Source organism: Lepidochelys kempii, chromosome 1 (genome assembly GCF_965140285.1).
Source record: "Lepidochelys kempii isolate rLepKem1 chromosome 1, rLepKem1.hap1, whole genome shotgun sequence".
Classification (NCBI taxonomy): domain Eukaryota; kingdom Metazoa; phylum Chordata; order Testudines; family Cheloniidae; genus Lepidochelys; species Lepidochelys kempii.
Genome location: NC_136380.1, coordinates 160,943,527 through 160,964,355, shown reverse-complemented (window position 1 = coordinate 160,964,355; position 20,829 = coordinate 160,943,527). Strand labels below are relative to the sequence as shown.

Below are 20,829 nucleotides of genomic sequence, written 5' to 3'. Positions count from 1 at the left end.
GCATTTTTTGAGCCCAATCTTCAGTCGTTGTTAGCTGTATATGAATATTATGCTTGTGAAATGTCAACACATTTTGGTTGACTTTTTTTTATTTTTTTTGTTAGTTGTGTAAAAATGGTTCAAGCACAACTTTAATTCTGCATTTCCTGGATTTCTAATGTTAGACAGGTGTGTTATGTTTATGCGTTGTTAAACACCACTGTTCTCAAAAGGTAACATACACTCAGACTATTGATATGGGCCTGCAAACTTAACTATTCCTTAACAAAATATTTTGCTTGAGTGATTTTTCTAAGAAGTCATATTGTTCTTATTGTAGTATTACTATAGAGCAATAGGAATGGAAAGTGCCCTTTTTTATAAACTTTAAATATATATAGCATGAAACTCATCTCATACAGAGGGCCAGCACAAGGCACACACATTGCTTAAGTCCCACTTAAGCCTTATTTTGTAGCAGTCTTGTATTGTCCTTCTGTGAATTTTATCAATTCAGAATTTAAATTGTACTGGTATTACTGATGCAGCCTCCAGTTTGGCTGTTACTTCAAATGCTTCTTATTTTGAAACAGAATAAAAACACGACTGGCCCAAACTCAAAAGGTGTAAGTCTGCGTAACTCAATTGTTGTATGTGGTGTTATAGTAGCTGTGTTGGTCCCAAGATATTAGAGAAACATGGTGGGTGAGGTAATATCTTTTATTGGACTAAATAAATTCTGTTGGTGAGAGAGACAGGCTTTCCAGCTGGACAGAGCAGAGCTCTTCCTCAGGTCTGGGAAAGGTGTCACAGCTAAATACAAGGCTGAACAGATAGGTTAGCATAAGTAGTTTGCACATATTTTAAAGGACAATTCAAGGTGAAGTGGTGTTAATGGGTGCTAACTGCTTATGCTAAAAGAAAAGGAGTACTTGTGGCACCTTAGAGACTAACCGTAAGGTGCCACAAGTCCTCCTTTTCTTTTTGCGAATACATACTAACACGGCTGTTACTCTGAAACCTGCTTATGCTAAATATTTATGTTCACCCTTGTATTTAGCTGTGATAATCTGAGTATCTTTCCCAGACCTGAGGAAGAGCTGTGTGTAGCCCAAAAGCTTGTCTCTCGCACCAACAGAAGCTGATCCAATACAAGATTTTACCGTGTCACCCGCCTTTTCTGTCTAGCTCAATTGTTGCTGTTTTAAAAATTACTCATATGGATCTGTATTTGCAATATGCTATTGACTTAGTAAAATATTTTCCCAAAGTGAGTCCAGTGAACCTGATTACATTTTGATGCCATAGACCAGATCCTCAGCTGGTGAAAATCAGTTAAGCTCTGGAGTGAAATCTATTGTATATATTTTTCCCTTACTAAATCTTTACATATTTTAAATACATTCTCTATTATAGATATCCTAATAGAAGCATTTAGTTGATGCAGAGCTATTCATTAAGGAAAGATGAAGATCAACACTTAATTTTAGCATCTAGATTTACCAAATGGTTGGCTTGAAAAAGTGATAACCATTGAAGTCATTTCCTAACTATCTCTTAAAGTGTTTAGAAATCCTGTAAGCTGATACATTTTCTTAAGAAGTACACTGCTGTATAATAAATAGAAAAGGGGGTTTCATTCTTAAGGAGAGAGAATACCATATCTCCTCCAATGTTCCTTACTGCCGTTCATGGTTATGACACCTCCGAAATCTTTTTATGTCACTTTATAAGCTCTTGTTATATCTGACCTTTTTATGTGCTCACCTGCCTTCTAAGAATCAATCTGTAATTATAAAAGGAGATGAGTCAATGCACTTAGAAGTGCTCCTTGTGTCTACTGCCATGCAGAGTGCTTGCAGGATTGGGCCCATACCTTGCATATTCTCAGTAAGTCCAATCATTTCCCTTCATAATAAGAGTGGCAGAGGGTGGGGTTCCTCTGTGCTGATCATCCTAGTCCCACACAAAAAGGGTTTGCCACTGTGAACAGAATCCCAGTGGGGGCATCTGAGGTCCCTCAGTTACGGTGAACTGCGAAGAATGGGGCTGACTATCCTCAAAGCTGGTGGATATTTCAGTACTTACATTTACCGAGCCAGCACAAAACAGCTTCTTTATTACCTCACTAGTTGCCCAGAAACCAACAACACAGTTCCCTTACAGTAACCCAGCCTCAGGCCTCCATCCAGGTACCCAAGTCAAATGTGATGAAGATTTCTGAAAGTCTTATTTCATCAATTCCAAAGGATCAGACACGTTACCTTCCAGGTTAATGGATATTCCCGATCTTAACCAAATACATGCTTACAGCCAATTCTTATTAACTAAACTAAAATTTTTAAAAAAGAAAAGAGACAGAGTATGGTTAAAAGATCAATATACCTACAGACATGAGTTCAATTCTTGAATTTCAGATACACAGCAGAGATGGTGAGCTTTGTAGTTGCAAAGAGTTCTTTTAGAATTTAGTCCATAGGTTATAGTCCAATGTCCAATATCATATTCAGGGTGTTTGCCGATGAACTGGGACCTCAGTCTTGCAGCTCAAACCACCCCTGATGAAGCTTACGCAGATCTGAGATGTCAGGATCAGGACCCAAAGGTCTTTTATATAGTTTTGGTTGACCATACAGTCATGGGTAAACAATAGTCTTTTGATGTAACCTCTTGTTTCCTAAGCACCACCTGTAATTAGTTACACAAATTAACATAGGGCAGTTTATCCATTAGGTAGTCTATTACAAACTTCAAAGAGAAATATAGACAATGACAGTATTTCACCCAAGATTCATCTAAATGTTAATATTCCCTTTTGATCTCTGAATTAATAGTTATAGTGACAGACAGGAACTGTCTGATTACATGGCTATCATCTAAGATACACACAATAAGTATCACCTTTCATTCTTTAACAATAGAGGTTTGCATTTCAAAGTTCTAGCCTTGAAAGGCCTTAATTGTCATTTCTAACATGTCTCTACAGGCTGACTCTGGGTTAGTTAGCCTGCAAGATGCTTAATCCTTTCCAGCCATGTGTTACACTCTTTATAAGATTCGTTGCAAGTATATAACAGTGGTCACAATAATGATTTGCATGATTATATTTTAACTAGATAATTTCACAGCCACCTGTTTGTGTAGCATTGTAGGGCTTATGTTGGTGTGATACAGTGTCTGTAGACACTGTATTACTTACCTTGGCTGTCTTGTCAATTTCTCAGCAGGAACCCTGAAATTGACAAGTTTCACAATGGTAGCCATGTTTGTCTGTTTCAGCAAAAACAACAAGGAGTCCTTGTGGCACCTTAGAGACTAACACATTTATTTGGGCATAAGCTTTTGTGGGCTAGAACCCACTTCATCAGATGCATGGAGTGGAAAATACAGGAGCAGGTATAAATACATGAAAAGATGTGATTTGCCTTACCAAGTGTGAGGTCAGTCTAATGAGACAATTCAATTGATAGCAGGACACCAAGGGAGGAAAAATAACTTTTGAAGTGGTAATGAGTGTGGCCCATTTCAGACAGTTGACAAGAAGGTGTGAGTAAAGTAGGGGGAAATTAGTATTGGGGAAATTAGGTTTAGGTTTTGTAATGACCCAACCTCTCCCAGTCTTTATTCAGGCCTAATCTGATGGTGTCCAGTTTGCAAATTAATTCCAGTTCTGCAGTTTCACATTGGAGTCTGTTTTTGAAGATTTTTGGTTGAAGAATTGCCACTTTCAGGTCTGTTATTGAGTGACCAGGGAGATTGAAGTGTTCTCCTACTGCCAGCAATGCCCCTCTGCCATGTATATTGGCCAAACCGGACCGTCTCTATGCAAAAGAATAAATGGACACAAATCTGACATCAGGAATCATAACATTCAAAAACCAGTTGGAGAACACTTCAATCTCTCTGGCCACTCAATAACAGACCTGAAAGTGGCAATTCTTCAGCAAAAAGTCAGAGTAAGAAGCCCAGGCGGCTTCCCCCACCTTGCTCAGTTGGGACCCTTGACTGTCTTGTCAATTTCATGGCTGAGTTGTGAAACTGACAAACCTGCCCAGCTCCTGGCAGGTAGTAGGGAGGGTGGAAGAGCGGTGAGAAGTTGGGGCACCTGGACCCTGCTCTGCAGGGGCAAGAAGCCTGGGCGGCTTCTTCCCACTCCCAAAGGGAAATGGGGAGCTGAGAGGGATGGGGGCAGCCTGCCAGGCATAGATGACTTGTGCCTCCCCATACTATGGGGGCACAAGCTATAGGGGAGAACACATGACTGACCCATGTGTATCCCCTGCCCAGTGACCCCTCCCACCCTGTGCCAAGCCTGGGGCTGCAGCGCTCTCCCTGCCCATTATCTGTTGGGGGGGAAAGGGGAGCTGTCTGTCCTTCTCTCTTTGCGTCTCATCGCACACATTTGTCCGGCCACTCTCCCTGGCAGCTAGCTGGAGAGCTGCACGGAGCCGCTTCTGCCTGAGAGAGCCTGCTTTCATAAAATGTATTTCATAAAATGTAAACAACATATTTAGGCTTTTAATTCTTGCTGACCCTGATAACAATTGTGTGTGTTAATGTTTGGATTGGATAGTGTATATATCAGTCCACTGCATGGTTGCGGAGGAGGGGAGAGGAAAGAGGTCACATAGCAGGCACTTAGCCAGCTGAGGGCAAGTGAAGGCCTGTGTATTTGAAGTATTGAGCCCTTACACTTCAGTTTTACAATAACTCATCCATTCAGCAGGATTGTGCTGAATACAGAATAACTGTATTCTTTTACTTTGAAATACATGCCAGAGCACTAGTATCTGGGAGGGACGGGGTGGGTGAATTTGGCCAAATGTAGGCTTGAGCTCATATTGCAAACAGACAAACAGGATAGCATGCCGAGCCACAACAGAAGCAGCAATGTAATGAACATAAATAGTTCTGTCAGCCCATCAGAAACAGATTGTTTTTATCGCGTCAGATCAGAGAACTGCATCAACTTTATTTGCCAGCTTTAATGCTGCTATAAACTTGCTGACCAGATACCCTCTGCTGTTGCTGGACACCTATGGACAGTTGGTCAGTGGGTAAACTTTGGATGCCAGGGATATAGATGAAAATATTTTACTCCACAACAGATGAAACTACCAGTGGTTGCCAGGATGCAGCAGCATCACTCACTCAAATGTGGACCAGCTGCCCACCTGTCAGGGGAGCTGGATCAAAACAGTGATGCTGCAACCCTGTGCACCGAGGGTAGGTCACAGTGCACAGAATAGGGAGCCAAGCCCAGCCAGACCCATGGACCAGAAGTCACTTCAACTGGGGCAGGCGGTCTGGGAGGTCAAAGTGGGATAGTCCTGTGAAACCTGGGACTGTTGGGAGCTATGTGTGAGATCAGATCCTGTGGGCCCCACCTTAGGTACCCCTTTAGATTGATCTATATAGAGCTTTCATGGAGCCCACCTTTGGCACAAAGAGAATGCACCCTGTATGGCTGATTTATCTGCACCATCCCCTCACCCACACAAGGGTGAAGGAGACTTCAGTAATGTACACGAGGGCCTTGAATGGGCCTTCCACAAGGACATAAATTTCACCATTTGAGTGCATAGAAGAGCAGTGTCTGAACAGAGCATGAGCATGATGATTTCATCATATCCCCCTTAATGTATTCTTCTTCTTTCCACCCCACATCCACATCTCACACCCCTACCCCCTCAGGCACCTCCTGAATGGAGAGGAGGACAGCAGGGACCCAACAGCTGAACAAAAATTGGCAATTGGTCCTGCTTTGAGCAGGGGGTTGGACTAGATGATTTCCTGAGGTCCCTTCCAACCCTGATATTCTATGATTCTAACTCCCAGTCCAATCCCCTCCAAGGGACTGGAGGAAAGGAGCTGTTGTTCCATCTATGAGTCGACTATCCATTCCTTGTCCCTACTGAGATGCAAGAGTGGTAAAGGGGTGGAGTCAGGCTTGCACTGGTGATGGAGAGGGGTTGTTTACCTTAATCTGTACAGATGATAGCAAAAAGGGCATGCTATGTGTGAGCAGCATTTATTATTATTATTATTTACTACTATATTTTGGCATTTACTACTGGCACACAAAATAATAGGTGCAGTAGAGTTGCAAAATAGCATCTCAGGACTCAAATAATTTCACAGTCACTGCTTAAGTAAGCCCCACCACAGAGATAAGTGTTATCACTAAAGCCCTACTTCATGATATTGCAGAAACTGGGGATCCTGCAATATTTGTCTTCCTCTGCAATTTTGATTTTAATTACCCTACTTTATACGGTCCACAATTTTGCATACATTTTGAGTATCCAATTAGTACTGCACTAACATTCAATGTAAAAGGCTAAAGTGACTGGACTCAATTTCTACAGCAGTTGTGTTAAGACATTTAGTCTTTTGAATTTTACATTGTACCTGTCATAAATATAAAGGGAAGGGTAACCACCTTTCTGTATACAGTGCTATAAAATCCCTCCTGGCCAGAGGCAACATCCTGTTAGCTATAAAGGGTTAAGAAGCTCAGCTAACCTGGCTGGCACCTGAGGTCCAATAAGGACCAGTAAGGGAACAAGATACTTTCAGATCTTGCGGGGGGGAGGCTTTTGTTTGTGCTCTTTGTTTACATGTTGTTCTCTCTTGGGACTGAGAGAGGCCAGACAGAAATCCATCTTCTCCAACCCATCCTCATCCAAGTCTCCAATATTGCAACCAGTATAGGTAAGCCAGGCAAGGCAGATTAGTTTATCTTTTGGTTTATGTGAATTTTCCCTGTGTTAAGAGGGAGGTTTATTCCTGTTTTCTGTAACTTTAAGGTTTTGCCCAGAGGGGCATCCTCTGTGTTTTGAATCTGAATACCCTGTAAAGTATTTTCCATCCTGATTTTACAGAGGTGATTCTTTTACCTTTTCTTTAATTAAAATTCTTCTTTTAAGAACCTGATTGATTATTCATTGTTCTTAAGATCCAAGGGTTTGGGTCTGTGTTCACCTGTACAAATTGGTGAGGATTCTTATCAAGCCTTCCCCAGGAAAGGGTGTGTAGGGCTTGGAGGGATATTTTGGGGGGAAGATGTCTCCAAGTGGGCTCTTTCCCTGTTCTTTGTTTAACACGCTTGGTGGTGGCAGCATAGGGTTCAAGGACAAGGCAAAGTTTGTACCTTGGGGAAGTTTTTAACCTGAGCTTGTAAGAATAAGCTTAGGGGGTCTTTCATGCGGCTCCCCACATCTGTACCCTAGAGTTCAGAGTGGGGAAGGAACCCTGACAATACCGGTCACTTAAAAAAAAAAAAAAAAAAAAAGAATGTAATATAGTTGCAGCAAAATGTCTGGTTATCAAAAAAATTAGCAGGCATAATATAACACTTAAGGGTTTATATCATTCCAGGATTTTTTTAAAAAACAAATAGGTGAACTCTGGCTTTTCCAAATTGCTGCTATTAATAAAAGTCCATTATTACTTTTCCGTGATTTTTCATGTCTTGTCCACAATTCAGCCGCAATTATTTGAAGATCATCCCGGGATTCAAGTAGGGCCTTAATGATTTTATAGCTGAGGCATAGAGCTGTTAAAGGTTATATGGGCAGGGATTGTTACTTTATCTAAGTACCCAATGCCTAGCACAATGGGGGCCCTGGTTGGGGTGCCTAAAGTTATTGCAATGCAAACAACAGATAACAGGTCTGGGGCAGAGATGAGAACAGAATTCCTATTTTCTGATTTCCATATTTTGTTCACCAATACAGTATAAGCTGTTATGATACTTTGTATGCCCTCAGTCCCGTGTATTGATACTAAAACACAGGCCAAGATTTTTATTCAGAACTGTTTTGAACATAGTACAATCGACTTTTACTGATACTTTTTAAAATCTGAAGCTGCCTCTGACCTGAGATAACATTAATGTGAGTCACACCTTTTACAACTATGTGTAAATAATGCATAATACAGCATTGACAGCTCCAGGCATTCAAAAATCATGACCCCCCACTAAGTACCACACTGGCTTAAGAATCACCAGATATTAAAAAATAATAAACGTTGAGGTCCTTCCCCCACCTCTGGTTTCCTTTTTTAAATGTCTCTGTATTTGTTTTACTCTCTGTCCTAATATTGTTTGAGCTGAATGTTCTATCCCACTATACCTATGTGAGTCTGAAATTAGACAAACCTTGTTTACCCATATTTAAAGCCATAAACTAGGGAATGCTGGGTTGCAGTTCAACTGTCGTTCCTCCTCACAAAGCTCTTGGAGCACTAGGTGATGTTGTGCCCTGTATACCATATGTGCTTAAATTCCTGTGCACAATGAGATGGGATAATGCTGGAATTAGAGCTGTCAGCAGTGTGTTTACTGGCTTTTATAGGATTAGGTATAAGCATTAGTATTGTTTGAATGTCTATTTTGTGTATGATTTATACAGATGTTCTCATGTTAATTTCTTTTGATGTGATGCCCTTGTGAGTGCCCAAGGCAACCCATCCTGTCATCAGAAAGTTTCCTTAAAAGAACTGTGCAGTTAAATGGCCTTTTTAAAAACGATCTCCTTTTAAAAACAAAACAAAACCACCTCTTAGACCTGGTCTACACTACACTGTTAGGTTGACGCAAGGCAGCTTTCATTGATCTAGCTGTGGATGTGTCTACACTTAAATTTTGCTCTCGCTGACTTAACTGGCCCACTACACCGACTTAATAACACCACCTCCCTGAGCAGCGTAGAGGCAAGGTCAGTGCAGTTAGGTCGATGCAGTGTCAGTGTAGACATTGTGTTACTTACATTGGTTGTTACTGGCCTCCAGGAGTTGTCCCACAATGCCCCACCCTCACTGGTCTGGTTACTGTTGTGAACTCTGCTGCCCAGGGGCCAGGCAGCCACTCCTCCCTTTAAAGCCCTGCAAATTTTTGAAATTCCTTTTCCTTGTTGCCCAACTTGGCAAACACACCTAGCAGCTCTCCATTGTAGTCTGCAGCTGACCAAGCTGGCTCCATGCTGCAGATGAGCTTCTGCCTGGAGTACCCAAGAGGTGTTAAATCTCCTGGTTCTGTGGGGAGAAGAGGCTGGGCAGACAGAGCTCTAATCCAGCTGTAGAAACGTCAACATGAACGAGCAGATTGGGCAGAGGATGCAGGAAAAGGGCCACAACAGGGACAAACAGCAGTGCTGTGTGAAAGCCAAGGAGCTGTGGCAGGCCTACCAGAAAGCCAGGCGGGCCAACAATCGATCTGGTGAGGAACCGCAGCATGCCATCCTCGGCGGAGACCCCACCCTCACCCCTAAGAGCCCCGTGGATACTTCGGAGGAGCCTGAGTCACAGGCCTCCACCATGAACGGAGAGGAAGAGGAGGTGGATGAAGGAGAGGAGGAGGAGTATGGGGGACAGGCGACTAGGTGATCCAGCTGTGTAGTGAGCCAGGCCATGTTTTTGACTCCACTGCAGTCCAGCCAGTGCTGACAGTCAAGCATGGCCTAGCCTGATGCAAGGGAAGGAACCTCTGGTAAGTATGCTGTTTGCTTTGAAATTGCAGGAATGGAACCCCCAAAGTAGCAGGACACATCTCTTGATTTACTCTTTTGTACTTGTGCTAGGAGAGGCAGTGAAACAACCAGGAGAGGTAAGTTGCTATGTGCTTTTCATTCCCCTCTAGAGTTAGTCAGAGGGGCCACACAGAGCAGTTGTTTATGTGCACCGGGGTATCCCGTGAATCCTCCGTAGAGATCTCGAAGTAACTCTCATGGAGGTATTTTGCAATCCTCTGCTGAAAGTTTCTAGGGAGGACTGCCTTATTTTTGCTGCTGTGGTAGTATACTTTCCCACACCACTCAGAGATTACGTCAGCCGACACCATTGCAGTGCACAGGCTAGCAGTGTATGGGCCTGGGTGGCATCAGGATGCCAGCACCGGCTGGGCTCTCTCTGTCTCTTTTACCCTCAGGAGTGAGATATTGTCTAAAATCACCACTGCCTGTGGAAAACGGTGTGAGTATTCAGTTCCATTGCCCTATACACATAGACTCGTGCCTGTGAGATATCCCCAACTATCCCTCATTTCCTTAATCTCTCCCCTTGACCTCCTGCTCCCTAGGCTCACCATGGCTCATGATGTGACTGGCGCTGTTCTGTATCAATCTCAAGGAGAAGTGAGAATGTAGTGGTTACAACTTGTGTGGATCAAAGGGAGTGAGTTCAGTAGCCTAAGTTTCAATTTCTGTTGTGAATACACTGATAATGGTACCCTCTGTGTGTTGTATCTTCAGCTGCTGGTATTGTGGCCTTGAGGGTCTCTCCCTCCACACTTGTGGAATGCCTGAGCCAGGTCAGGAGGAGAAAGAAGAGGACTTGGGATGATATGGTCCAGGAGATGCTGCAAACCTGTGCTGCATTAGAGAATGAGACCAGAGCCTTGAGGATGACCCTTGCAGACAGCGTGGAGAAGGAAAGAGTAGAAAGGAGAAAAGTCTGGGAGCTCAAGCAGGATAAGACGAAGGAGGTGCACCAGATATAATGGGCTTCTGAGGCAGCAAACAGAGATGCTGCGGATCTGATAGACCTGTAGGTCCAAGAATCCCATGCTCGCCTCCCTCTGCAGCCCATAGACAACTCAATGTTGGAATCTCCTGATGCCCCCCCCCCCGCCCCCAACAACATTCCACGTGGCATCAGAGCCATGCACGAGCCTTACCCCTCCAACCCGGGAGACATTAAAGACAATCACAGCTCCATGTACACTAACCTGTGAAATACATGGCTGGTGTGCATGTACCTGAAATAGAAATGACTGTTCTTTCCCTTTCATAAGTTCTGTTCACTTAATTTATTAAGTTTTATTAAGTTCTATATGTGCTTTTTTATTTGCCTGATTACAGAATAAAATTCTATTTTTTTGGAACATAATTCATTTTTATTAGTTTGCAACATATGCTGTCTGGTGCTGAGGAGGCCTGACACTCACCAAATCCTGTTACTTCATTTTGTCACAGAACCCATAACATTATTCACAGAAAATATTAATAGGTGCATCTACATCTGCAATGCTATATTCCTACACACACAGCACTCACTGCAAGGTTCATATCAGGCTGTAAAAGCGCAAGGCCAGGTAGAGCACACTGCAGCAAGACACACTACTGTGGCTCACTATTAAAATGGTCATTCAAGGCCTCCCTGAACCATATAGCTCTGTGCTGAACTCTTCTTATAGCCCTTGCATCTGGCTGTTCATATTCACCAGACAGCCATTCCACCACCCAGCAAGAAACTTTCCCCCCCTGTTGCTTCACAGATATTATGTAGGTCACAGCAGGAAGCTATAACCATTGGGATTTTTTTTTTACTGAGGACTAATCTCATAAGTAGACAATGCCAGCGACTGTTCAAACGACCAAAGGCAAATTCAACTGTCACTCTGCACTTGCAGAGCCTGTAATTGAAACGCTCCTTGGTGCTGTTGAGATGACAGGTGTATAGCTTCATGAGCCAGGGGAGTAAGGGGTAGGCTAGGTCTCTCCGGATCACTATTGGCATTCCAACATTCCCAATGGGAATGGTAATCTGCTGGCCGGGAAAGAAAGTTCCTGCTTGCAGCTTTCTGAAAGTCCTCTGTTCTTAAAGATGTGCATGTCATGCACCTTTCCTTACCCAGCCCACATTGATGTCAGTAAAACATCCCCAGTGATCCACCAGCGCTTGCATTACCATAGAAAAGTAGCCCTTTCTGTTGATGTACTCTGTGGCAAGGTGGTCTGGTGCTCAAATAGAGATAAGCATGCCATTTATTGCCCCACCACAGTTTGGGAATCCCATTGCTACAAAACCATCCACTGTGTCCGGCACACTGCCCAGAGTCACAGTCCTGTGTAGCAGCAGGTGATTAATGGCCCTGTACACTTACATCACAACAGCCCCACAGTGGATTTCCCAACTCCAAATTGATTTTCGACTGACCGGTAGTAATCTGGCATTGCAAGTTTCCATAGTGCAATCGCCACTCGCTTCTCAACTGTAAATGCAGTTCTCATTTTGGTGTCCCTGTGCTGGAGGGCTCAGGCATTGGCGATGCATAGGGAGGCATGTGGGGTCAAGTGCACACCCCCCATTTCTTCTTGGTCTGCCAGGAGGGAGGGAGAGGGGCTCTGTCCTTCTGCTGTGCCTGCCTTCCAGCACACTCGGCCTCTGTCCTGGCAGCGAGGCCCAGGTGGGTAGCAGAGGGGGCAGGACCAATCACTTTTCACACTGGCAACTCTGGCTTCCTGTTCTGTGCAGCAGGGTGGCTGCCTGTGAGAGCCTGGCTTGGGAGGTTGTGCTTGGGCCCAGAACAGGCACTCCACCCTGTGCATTTGGTCTGTGAATGTCACCACCAACCTTTAATTGTTTCTTTCTATGTCCCACTGCAATCTAACCTCCAAGGAATTGTCATGTTATCCATGACTTTGCTTGCATCTCTGCAAATATTGCAGGATCAGATGGCCTGTGCTCACTATGCTCATCACAATAGTCAGAGCTGTGCAGGATGCATGTTTCTGCCAGCGATGGTGGACAGCAAGGAGGGATGAGCGAGTTGTGGGGATTTTGAAAAGAGGCATGAAATATTATGAGATGCAGATGAAATGATGGGATGGAGCACATAACTTTATGGGAAGTTGAACCCTTGCTCCCAGTCACTCCTGCATGACTCATTTTGGCCCCAGGAGGCATTGCGAAAACTTCCCAAAACACCCTGCGCTGGATGGTGATGAGTTGCACAGTGGGATAGCTACCTATGGTGCACTGTACTCTGCACTGATACAAGCGCTCCTGGTCAGGACGCACACCACCTACACGAGAAGCGTAGTGTGGACACTCACAAGAGACAAAATAATTGTGGCGGCTCTTTGCCTACATAACTTAGGTCAACATAATTTTGTAGTGTAGACATGGTCTTAGACCAGTGGTTCTTAACCTTTACTGCAGCCTGCACCCCTTTGGTTCTCAAAATATGTTCTCGCACCCCTTATAAAAAATTGTTGAAGTAGGTCAGTTCTTTAAACCTAGATATTTCATAACTGTAGAATGAAAGAGAGAGAATTATATATTTATTTTAATTTCACAATAAAATTAAGAATCCATGAAAAATTACACACTTCTTTTAAGTTTACCAGCTCACTGACTCTTTTGCTGTTGCTTTTGTTCAATGAGATTTGAGAAACGAGGAACTTTTTTTGAAATAGCCACACGCATGTCATCACTTGCATTTAGGTGGTTTCTGACCTTTGTTCTGATGTGTAAGAGTGATGAAAATCCTCTCTCACACACGTATGTAGTGGCAAATGGCACAAGGATCTCCAGCGCTGTCTTCGCCGGTTGTGGAAACGGTGCTAGTTGAGCACACTAGAAATGCTCAAGCTTCATTGTCTCAAACTCCATTAAGATTTGGCCATTGGCACGTAATTCAATGAGATCATCTTTCATCAAATCACTATCATTGATGGAATCCAGGTTAAAAAGAAATGGATCCAGTATCCATTTCTTTGCCACATCAAGATCTCTAGTGGAAAAATATCCTTGGAAAGAGTCACTCAACTGTTGCAAATGGTTTGTCACTTCCGTTGTGATGGTCATTCCTTCATTTTCCAAAACAACTGTTTCTTCAAGAAAAGGAAAGTTAGTGAAATTTCTTTTCTCAACACGCTTTATCCAAACTGGAAGTTTCTGAATAAAAGCAGATAACTTCTCTCTGGCTGTTACCGTGTTCATCCAGTTCCTTGCATAGATGTGTTGAGTTCATTTAGGTGTGTGAATACATTTGCCATGTACGCTAGGCAAAGGATAAACTCTCTATTTTCGAAGTCATCAACTAAATTACTGCTTTGGTTACAAAGAAACTGACTTATTTTTTCACGCATTTCAAAAATACGAGTAAGCATTCGGCCATGGGAAAGCCACCTCACTTCTGTATGGAAAAAAAGGACAATGTGCTCGGCACCAATTTCTTCGCAAAAAGCATGGAAGAGGCAATGATTTAGAGCACGTCCTCTGATGAAGTTTACCGTGCTCACCACAGTAGACAAAGTATCCTTCAATTTTGTAGGCAAAGTCTTTGCGGCACGTGCATGACGGTGCAACATACAATGTGTGATCATGATATGAAGTACTTCTTTCTTTACACAGGCAACAAATCCTGAATTTTTTCCTGGCATGGAAGGGGCACCATCGGTGCAAATTGATCCACACACGTCAAGCGTTATCCTATGCTCCAAAAAGAAGTCTTTGACGAGATTGAACACATCAATTACTTTCTTAGTTAATTGCAATGGTTCACAGAACAACAATTCTTCTAAGATTTCTTTCTCCTTTACGTACCGCACAAACACCAACAGCTGACTGTAGCCATCAACGTCAGTTGACTCGTAGAGCTGAATACCCACTTTAAGAGGACTAGCTTTGATATCTTTATAACATGCTGCAAGATATCCTGGCTCATCTCATGAATTCTAGAACGGATCACGCCATTTGACAAGGGAACTTGCTGAAGCTTCTTTTGTGCATCTGGTCCCAATACTGTTTTTGCCATTTCCAATGCACAAGGTTTCACTAATTCCTCAGCTGCTGTATGAGGCTTCTTTTCCTTGGCACACAAATATGCAACTTGATAGGATGCTTGTAACAAGGGCTTCTCAAGTGACACAAACCCAAACGTCCTCAAGGTTCCGCTACGATCAAATCGTGCCCTCGTAGACGTCAGGGTGTCAATGTCATGTCCAGCAGCCGCACCACCATGCTGTTTGTTGAAATGTTCAGACAGCTTCGATGGTTTGAGATTGGCGTTTGAAAATGATGAGCTGCACAGTACACATCGTGGTCGTTGATTTCCATCCTTCTCTTTCGTACAAGTGAACCCGTAACGAACACAGTCGTCCTTCCATTTGCGTTTCTTCGACATGGCAAGGGTTACTGAAATGAAAAAAATATATAAATGGAGATACGGGAGCCCATACACTTTTTTAAATGCATATTAAATATATGTAAAATAGTTTTGTTATTACTCACCACAAATAATAGTCCAGTAGGCACACAAAAATAGGGAAGTACTACCCAGAGATGTTGCGGAGTTTTGCTGTGGAAGTAAACTGTAACCAACGCACTAACAGTTAGAGGCTAACTGAATTCAAACAAAGCCGCGGCCCTGCCACATCATCATCTGCGCATGAGTCAAGAAATACCCTGCAACGTGGCGGTACACTGTATTTTGTAGCGAGATAACTTCACTACAATTAGCTTAAAAACTTGAAAATAAATGTTTTGTTTGTATATTACAGTAATCGTTTTACAAAACGTATAATGTTAATAAATACAGAGGTTTAATGAAACAAAGTAGCTGTACGTATGTGCCTGTGCTTAATTTGCGTTTTTGATGATTTGCCTTCTAAAAAAATCTGGCATGTCTCACACACCCTGAAAGAGCACCCCAAGTTAACAACCACTGTCTTAGACTGATCAGTTGCATATTCACTTGTATGTTTTAAACACTTTGTATCAGTGTTTGCATCCCAAGTGTCTGTTTTAGCCCTTTTTACAAAGCTAAGTTTTTGTCCCAAAATTGTACACATTGTCATTTTATTTCTGTCTTAGTAGAAATAAACACAGAGGGGTTTTCATTATTATTTTTAACAATAACGCTAATGAAAATGAGTCCTTTAATAAAATGTTCTGACTGTCTACTTCTTCTCCAGCTTTTCAGTCTGATTAGATTATAGACACATAGCAGTAAATTAAATTGCAGGCTTATTTCCTGTCTCATTGCTAAGATCTGAATTACATTGGCTAGGTGGCATTGTGGGTTTCAGTGGTCAAATGTTTCATTTCTGCAAATCAGCTTTCAAATCATCTGATGAGTCACAAGCAAAAATTACCTTGGTGGGATCATTCTAGTAACCATTTTGACATGTCATTAAATTCCCACATGGTTTAGCAAAAGTGGCAGTAAGAGAGACCCAGGTCTGGAACACAGATGTTGCTGGTCACAGATTAGGTGCATGTGATTAGCAGAACTCTGTGAGGAAGCATGCATGGTGCTTAAACTCAAACTCATGCCATTAGTCCCTGAATAGTGCAGGCCTCTCACCAAACAAACAGAAAATAATCATCAGAATTATAGCTGCAAACTAATGGCATATGCTGCAGGATTGGTTTCTGGGTTCCAATTGCTCAGAATATTAGAATAAAAATGTACAAGTGACATGTTTAAATTTTATCTGATACACAATGGAAGTTATGCCCTAACATTGTGTATACAACGCTTCTTGATGTTCCTGTAAAACCGCAAAGCACAGATTGAGTGGGGAAAGTTTCCAATACAGGAGCTAAGGAAACATTTTTCATCAAGCATCCTTAATTGTACCTGTGGCCTAAGTGTTAAGGGGCAGGCCCAAAAGAAAAGATTCCTGGCAGAATAAAATTTCATAAGTAAAGACTAGCTTAAAGGAATCTGTTCTATATTGGATAAAGCATCAAGTTTGATATAGCTGCATTGGTTCTTAATATAACGATTCTATTTTTTTAGTTTACATGAAAATAACAATTCTTGTTTTTTCCTTCTGTCTTCTAACTAGATTAAGAAGAAACAGCAAGAAGTAGTGGGCTTCTTAGAGGCCAACAAGATTGACTTTAAGCAAATGGACATAGCTGGTGACGAGGACAACAGGAAATGGATGAGAGAGAACGTCCCAGGTGAAAAGAAGCCACAAAATGGAATCCCCCTCCCTCCACAGATCTTCAATGAGGAGCAGTACTGTGGGGTGAGATGTCATTTGATATTTTCATAACTTTGCAGACATTCTTCCTTCAGGACATTTCACAAGTGCCCTAAATTCCACCACTCTTCAAATCATTTGAGATCCTCTTTCGAGCTAATAGATTTAGGAGATGTTTCTTTAGCCCAGAAGAGAAAATAGAGGGCCTGATTGTCCCCTTTCACAGAGACACCTACAGGGAGGGAAAACTTATTAGGGAAACTCTGCTTGGTGAACTGCATGGAGTTTCCTAACTGTCCTCTGCAGAGACAGTGACTTGTGGGTTCAGTGAAGTACATGGAGTGTCAGCCTGCCACTCTTATGGGAGCTCCCTGGAAATCATGTGTTCCCTCCCACTTCACCACAGCCCCTAATATAGCATAGCTTATTCATGAGCTGTTCTTCTATTGGCTCCCTGCTCACACTCTACTTCTGCCCTATCTTGAGGGGGCTAAAGGGTGCTGAATGGGCAATACTGCAACTTCCACTGGGTAGTCAGGGGGCAAGACCCTAGAGAGCAACTGTCCCTTTCCCCAGTCCTGGTGTCCAGCTCTGCATCCTTTGGATTGACATGACCTCCTCCCACACATACAAAGCAAGCAAATAAATGTGGGATCCCCAGCAAATAAACCGGGAGTCCCACCCCTACGATGTTTGTGCAGAGGGGCACCACTGGAGCTCAGAGAGGAGGTGCAGGATGTTGCTTTCTTGGCTCTACTTCCTTCCTTCCTTCCAGCAACTTTGAGGCCTTTTCTGATATGATTTCTATTCCTTTTGTCCCCTTTGTGCCAAAGAGTGGGGTTTCATTAGTTTGTTTAGGCTCCGTGACTGTATCTGTAAATGCTTAATAGAGCTTTTTTTTTTTCCGTATGGATATTTGTGAATAACACTCTCTCAGCACTCTCAGACAGCCCCTTAGGTCCCAGTCTGTACCTGGACTGAGCCGGGGAAGCTAATGATCCAACCATCGGACTAAATTTGGTGATGAATCCTGGTAACGTACCACTTGAGTCACATTGCGCATTTGCTACGAAGAAGCCCCTTTGGGCCTCATCCAGTGCTTGAAATGCTGTCATTGACTTTAATGAACATTGGATCAGGCTGTTAGTTATCATTAAGGCTCAGTGTTTGTCACGGAAGTCATGGATTTTATGACTTTTCCTGACCACCGTGACTTCTGCAGTGGCTGGTGTGCCTGGCCCAGGGTCCGCCTGAGCAGCTTGGGCAGCCCCCAGGCCAGGTGCACTGGCTGCTATTGGAGCCGTCTTAGGCCCCCTGCCCTCCACCAGCAGGAATTTGGGCATGGGGGGGAGCTCAGGGCTGGGGATTGGGGTGTGGGGTGGTGCTTACCTGGAGAGGGGGGCTCCCCTCCCTCAGCTCCTAGCTCCACGTGCTGCCTCTGCCGGCAGGCACCGCCCCCACAGCTCCCATTGGCTGCAGTTCTCAGCCGATGGAAGCTGCAGAACCAGGGTTTGGGGCAGAGAGCAAGTAGCACGTGGAGCTCAGGAGCCAAGTAGGGAGCCTGCCCCAGCCCCACCAACCCTACCCCACAGAACCCAGGACACTTCCCTGCTCCCCCCAGCACCTGCAGCTCCTCCCCGTTCCTCCCAGCACCCATGGCGCCCCCGCAGGGTAGGCCCCCCCAAGGACCCATGGCACCCCCCAGGCCACCCTTCCCCAGCACCTGTGGCACCTCCCCCCCCCCGGTTCACACCCTCCCCAAACACCTGCAGTGCCCTCCCAGGCTGCGCCCCCCAGCACCTGCAGCACCCTGTGGGGCCGTGCCCCCCGAACACCCCGGGGGGCCCTGCCTGGCTGTCCCCTGCACCTTCTCCCTTCTCATGTTTTAGTCAGGGGTATATAGTAAAAGTCATGGACAGATCACGGGCTGTGAATTTTTGTTTACTGCCCATGACTTTTACTAAAAATACCAGTGACTAAAACGTAGCCTTAGTTATCATCTCCTTGATGACATAAATAGATTGTACCATTAGAATTACCGAGGTAACAGAACTTAGTAGAAAAAAGATATATTTACAATTAGTTTACAATATACAAGATTGTAATTCTGAAAGAGGAATACAATTATTATTATTATTATTGTTATAATTTATTTATTTATTTTATGTATTATATTTTTCTGGTAGTGCACACAATGTGCTAAGTGCTTTACAAATGAAAATAAGCCCTGATCCCCGCTCAAATGACTAAAATATTTTTTTTATATCTGGAACTCAGAGTTCCATGGGCAAAAATACAAGCTTATCTTTGCATGCAAATTTGGCTGTTGCACGTAGATATTTAGGCAGCTATCTAGTTATTTGTACATGCAGTCATGCTCAGAACCAACATAAATGAATACTCAGCTGTAAGTGTGCAATTGTTTGAACTTCTTTTGCACATGAACCTTAGGGCTCCCTTTCTGAAAATTCAGTCCAATGTTTCTTGTCTTTTGATGATCAGACCTCATAAAGATTTAAAAAATGGATATTCTTAAATGGGACAACTTGTCCAGATCATAAAGATTCAAGGAGACAGCCTTTCCTCTCACAGATTCTCAGCAAACAGGTTTCCTTCCTTTGTTATAGATAAGAAGAGATCTGTGGCTTGGGTTTGGGCCTCAACTTTGAGGTGATCAAAGGCCAGATGTGAAATTCTGTATGTGATCCTATTTTGAGTTATAGCCCAAACTCTCATATAATTTAGAATTAGACAATTTCACTTCTGTAAAAATTCAGGACTTCTCTCTCAGAATGTACATTATCTAATTTGTTCCTTGAATCAGAGTACAATTTATTTCATAATTTTTCCTGGAACTAAGAGTCCAGTTAATTCAGACAGTTCTTCACCTTGTGTGCGTAGCTAACTCTTGCAATATTACAATGAATCTCATGATAATTTACTGTTTATCTTCACTTCCAGCTCCCAGAGTCATGTGATTACATGAAAATCTCATTTTGATTTAAACAAAAAGAGAGCGTATGTTCTAGCCCTAATGGTTGTAGAGGAAAGTTTGAAAATATGACCCGAATGCACCCTAATGGCTTAAGCCTAGAAGGCAAATAAAAAGCACCTCAGATTCATTATTTTTAAAATCTTGTGATTTTTAAATCACTCTCATGGTTTTTGGCTGCCTGACTCATGAATTTTGAATACCTAGGGTAGGCGATACTGAGTCACTCAAGACTAAAGGTTTCCTACCAAGGGTGGTCTTGTGTCCCATTTTGAATGTATTTTCCTGCTTGAGTTTTCAGTTAAGTATCTATGGTATTTTTATTGATCTCTTTCCATAACCTGTATGTTAGAGCCTGGGTTCTTGTTTACTCCACATGTAGTTGTAAGTGAGCAATGCTATAGATCCAATGAAGCCCCCACTGAAGAAGGCAAGTATATGTCTAAGGCACATCGGGCTAGGCACTTTGGAGGAGGAGGAACCTATAATATAAATGGAAGCAAATAGTAAAACACAGAGTAACTGCAATGGTTCCAATGGATAGCATTTCGACCAGATTATTTTGCTTGTAATGCTTTGGCATATGCATCGCTTACATGATAAATATTCACCACTTTATGACAGAAACTGTTAATAGGCCCCATGGGCTTTTATATTTGCATATGGGCTTGCAATGGGCAAATAACCTCTCCTTATAGTAATGTGTTTAAACCAATGGAAGGCAATACCATACCATAAATATTCTTCTTCGAGTGCTTGCTCATGTCAATTCCATGTTAGGTGTGTGTGCTCGCCATATGCATTGGTGCCGGAAATTTTTCCCTCAGTGATATCCCTAGGGGACTGGCTCTGATGCCTTCTGGACTGGCGCGCATATGTGCCAGTATAAGGGGGGCCTCCGGCTCCCCCTCCCCTAGTTTTTTCTTATCGCCAGTGACCGTGCTAGAGCATCTCCTTGCTTCGGCAAGTGCTCTTACCCAGTGGTTCTTCCTATTGTTCATTGTATAACTAGTTCTTAGATAAGTAGTTCTTTTAGTTCTATTAATAGTTAGCGAATAGTACTGCAGATAAGTTAGATAGTCCCCTAAGGGACTTAGCCCAGGGACAGGGCATGCCCTGGTTCCTGGGCTTCAC

General features: G+C 43.1%; 2 protein-coding genes across 4 annotated transcripts in view; one reads left to right on the top strand and one right to left on the bottom strand.

Moving 5' to 3' along the window:
* SH3BGR (SH3 domain binding glutamate rich protein) overlaps nucleotides 1–20,829 on the top strand; it is a 93,796-nt gene that overhangs the window by 44,876 nt on the left and 28,091 nt on the right. For all 3 annotated transcript variants that reach the window (XM_078854543.1, XM_078854542.1, XM_073360578.1), the window contains exon 2: nucleotides 16,563–16,748. In XM_078854543.1, coding sequence (XP_078710669.1) covers nucleotides 16,626–16,748 — 123 coding nt within the window. In that variant the 5' untranslated portion in view covers nucleotides 16,563–16,625. The remainder of the gene's footprint in view (nucleotides 1–16,562; nucleotides 16,749–20,829) is intronic.
* LOC144930128 (protein FAM200C-like) lies at nucleotides 13,114–14,893 on the bottom strand. Its single transcript, XM_078851186.1, is given in 3 exon segments — nucleotides 13,114–13,706; nucleotides 13,709–14,404; nucleotides 14,407–14,893. Coding segments are annotated over 3 exon segments (1,776 nt in total).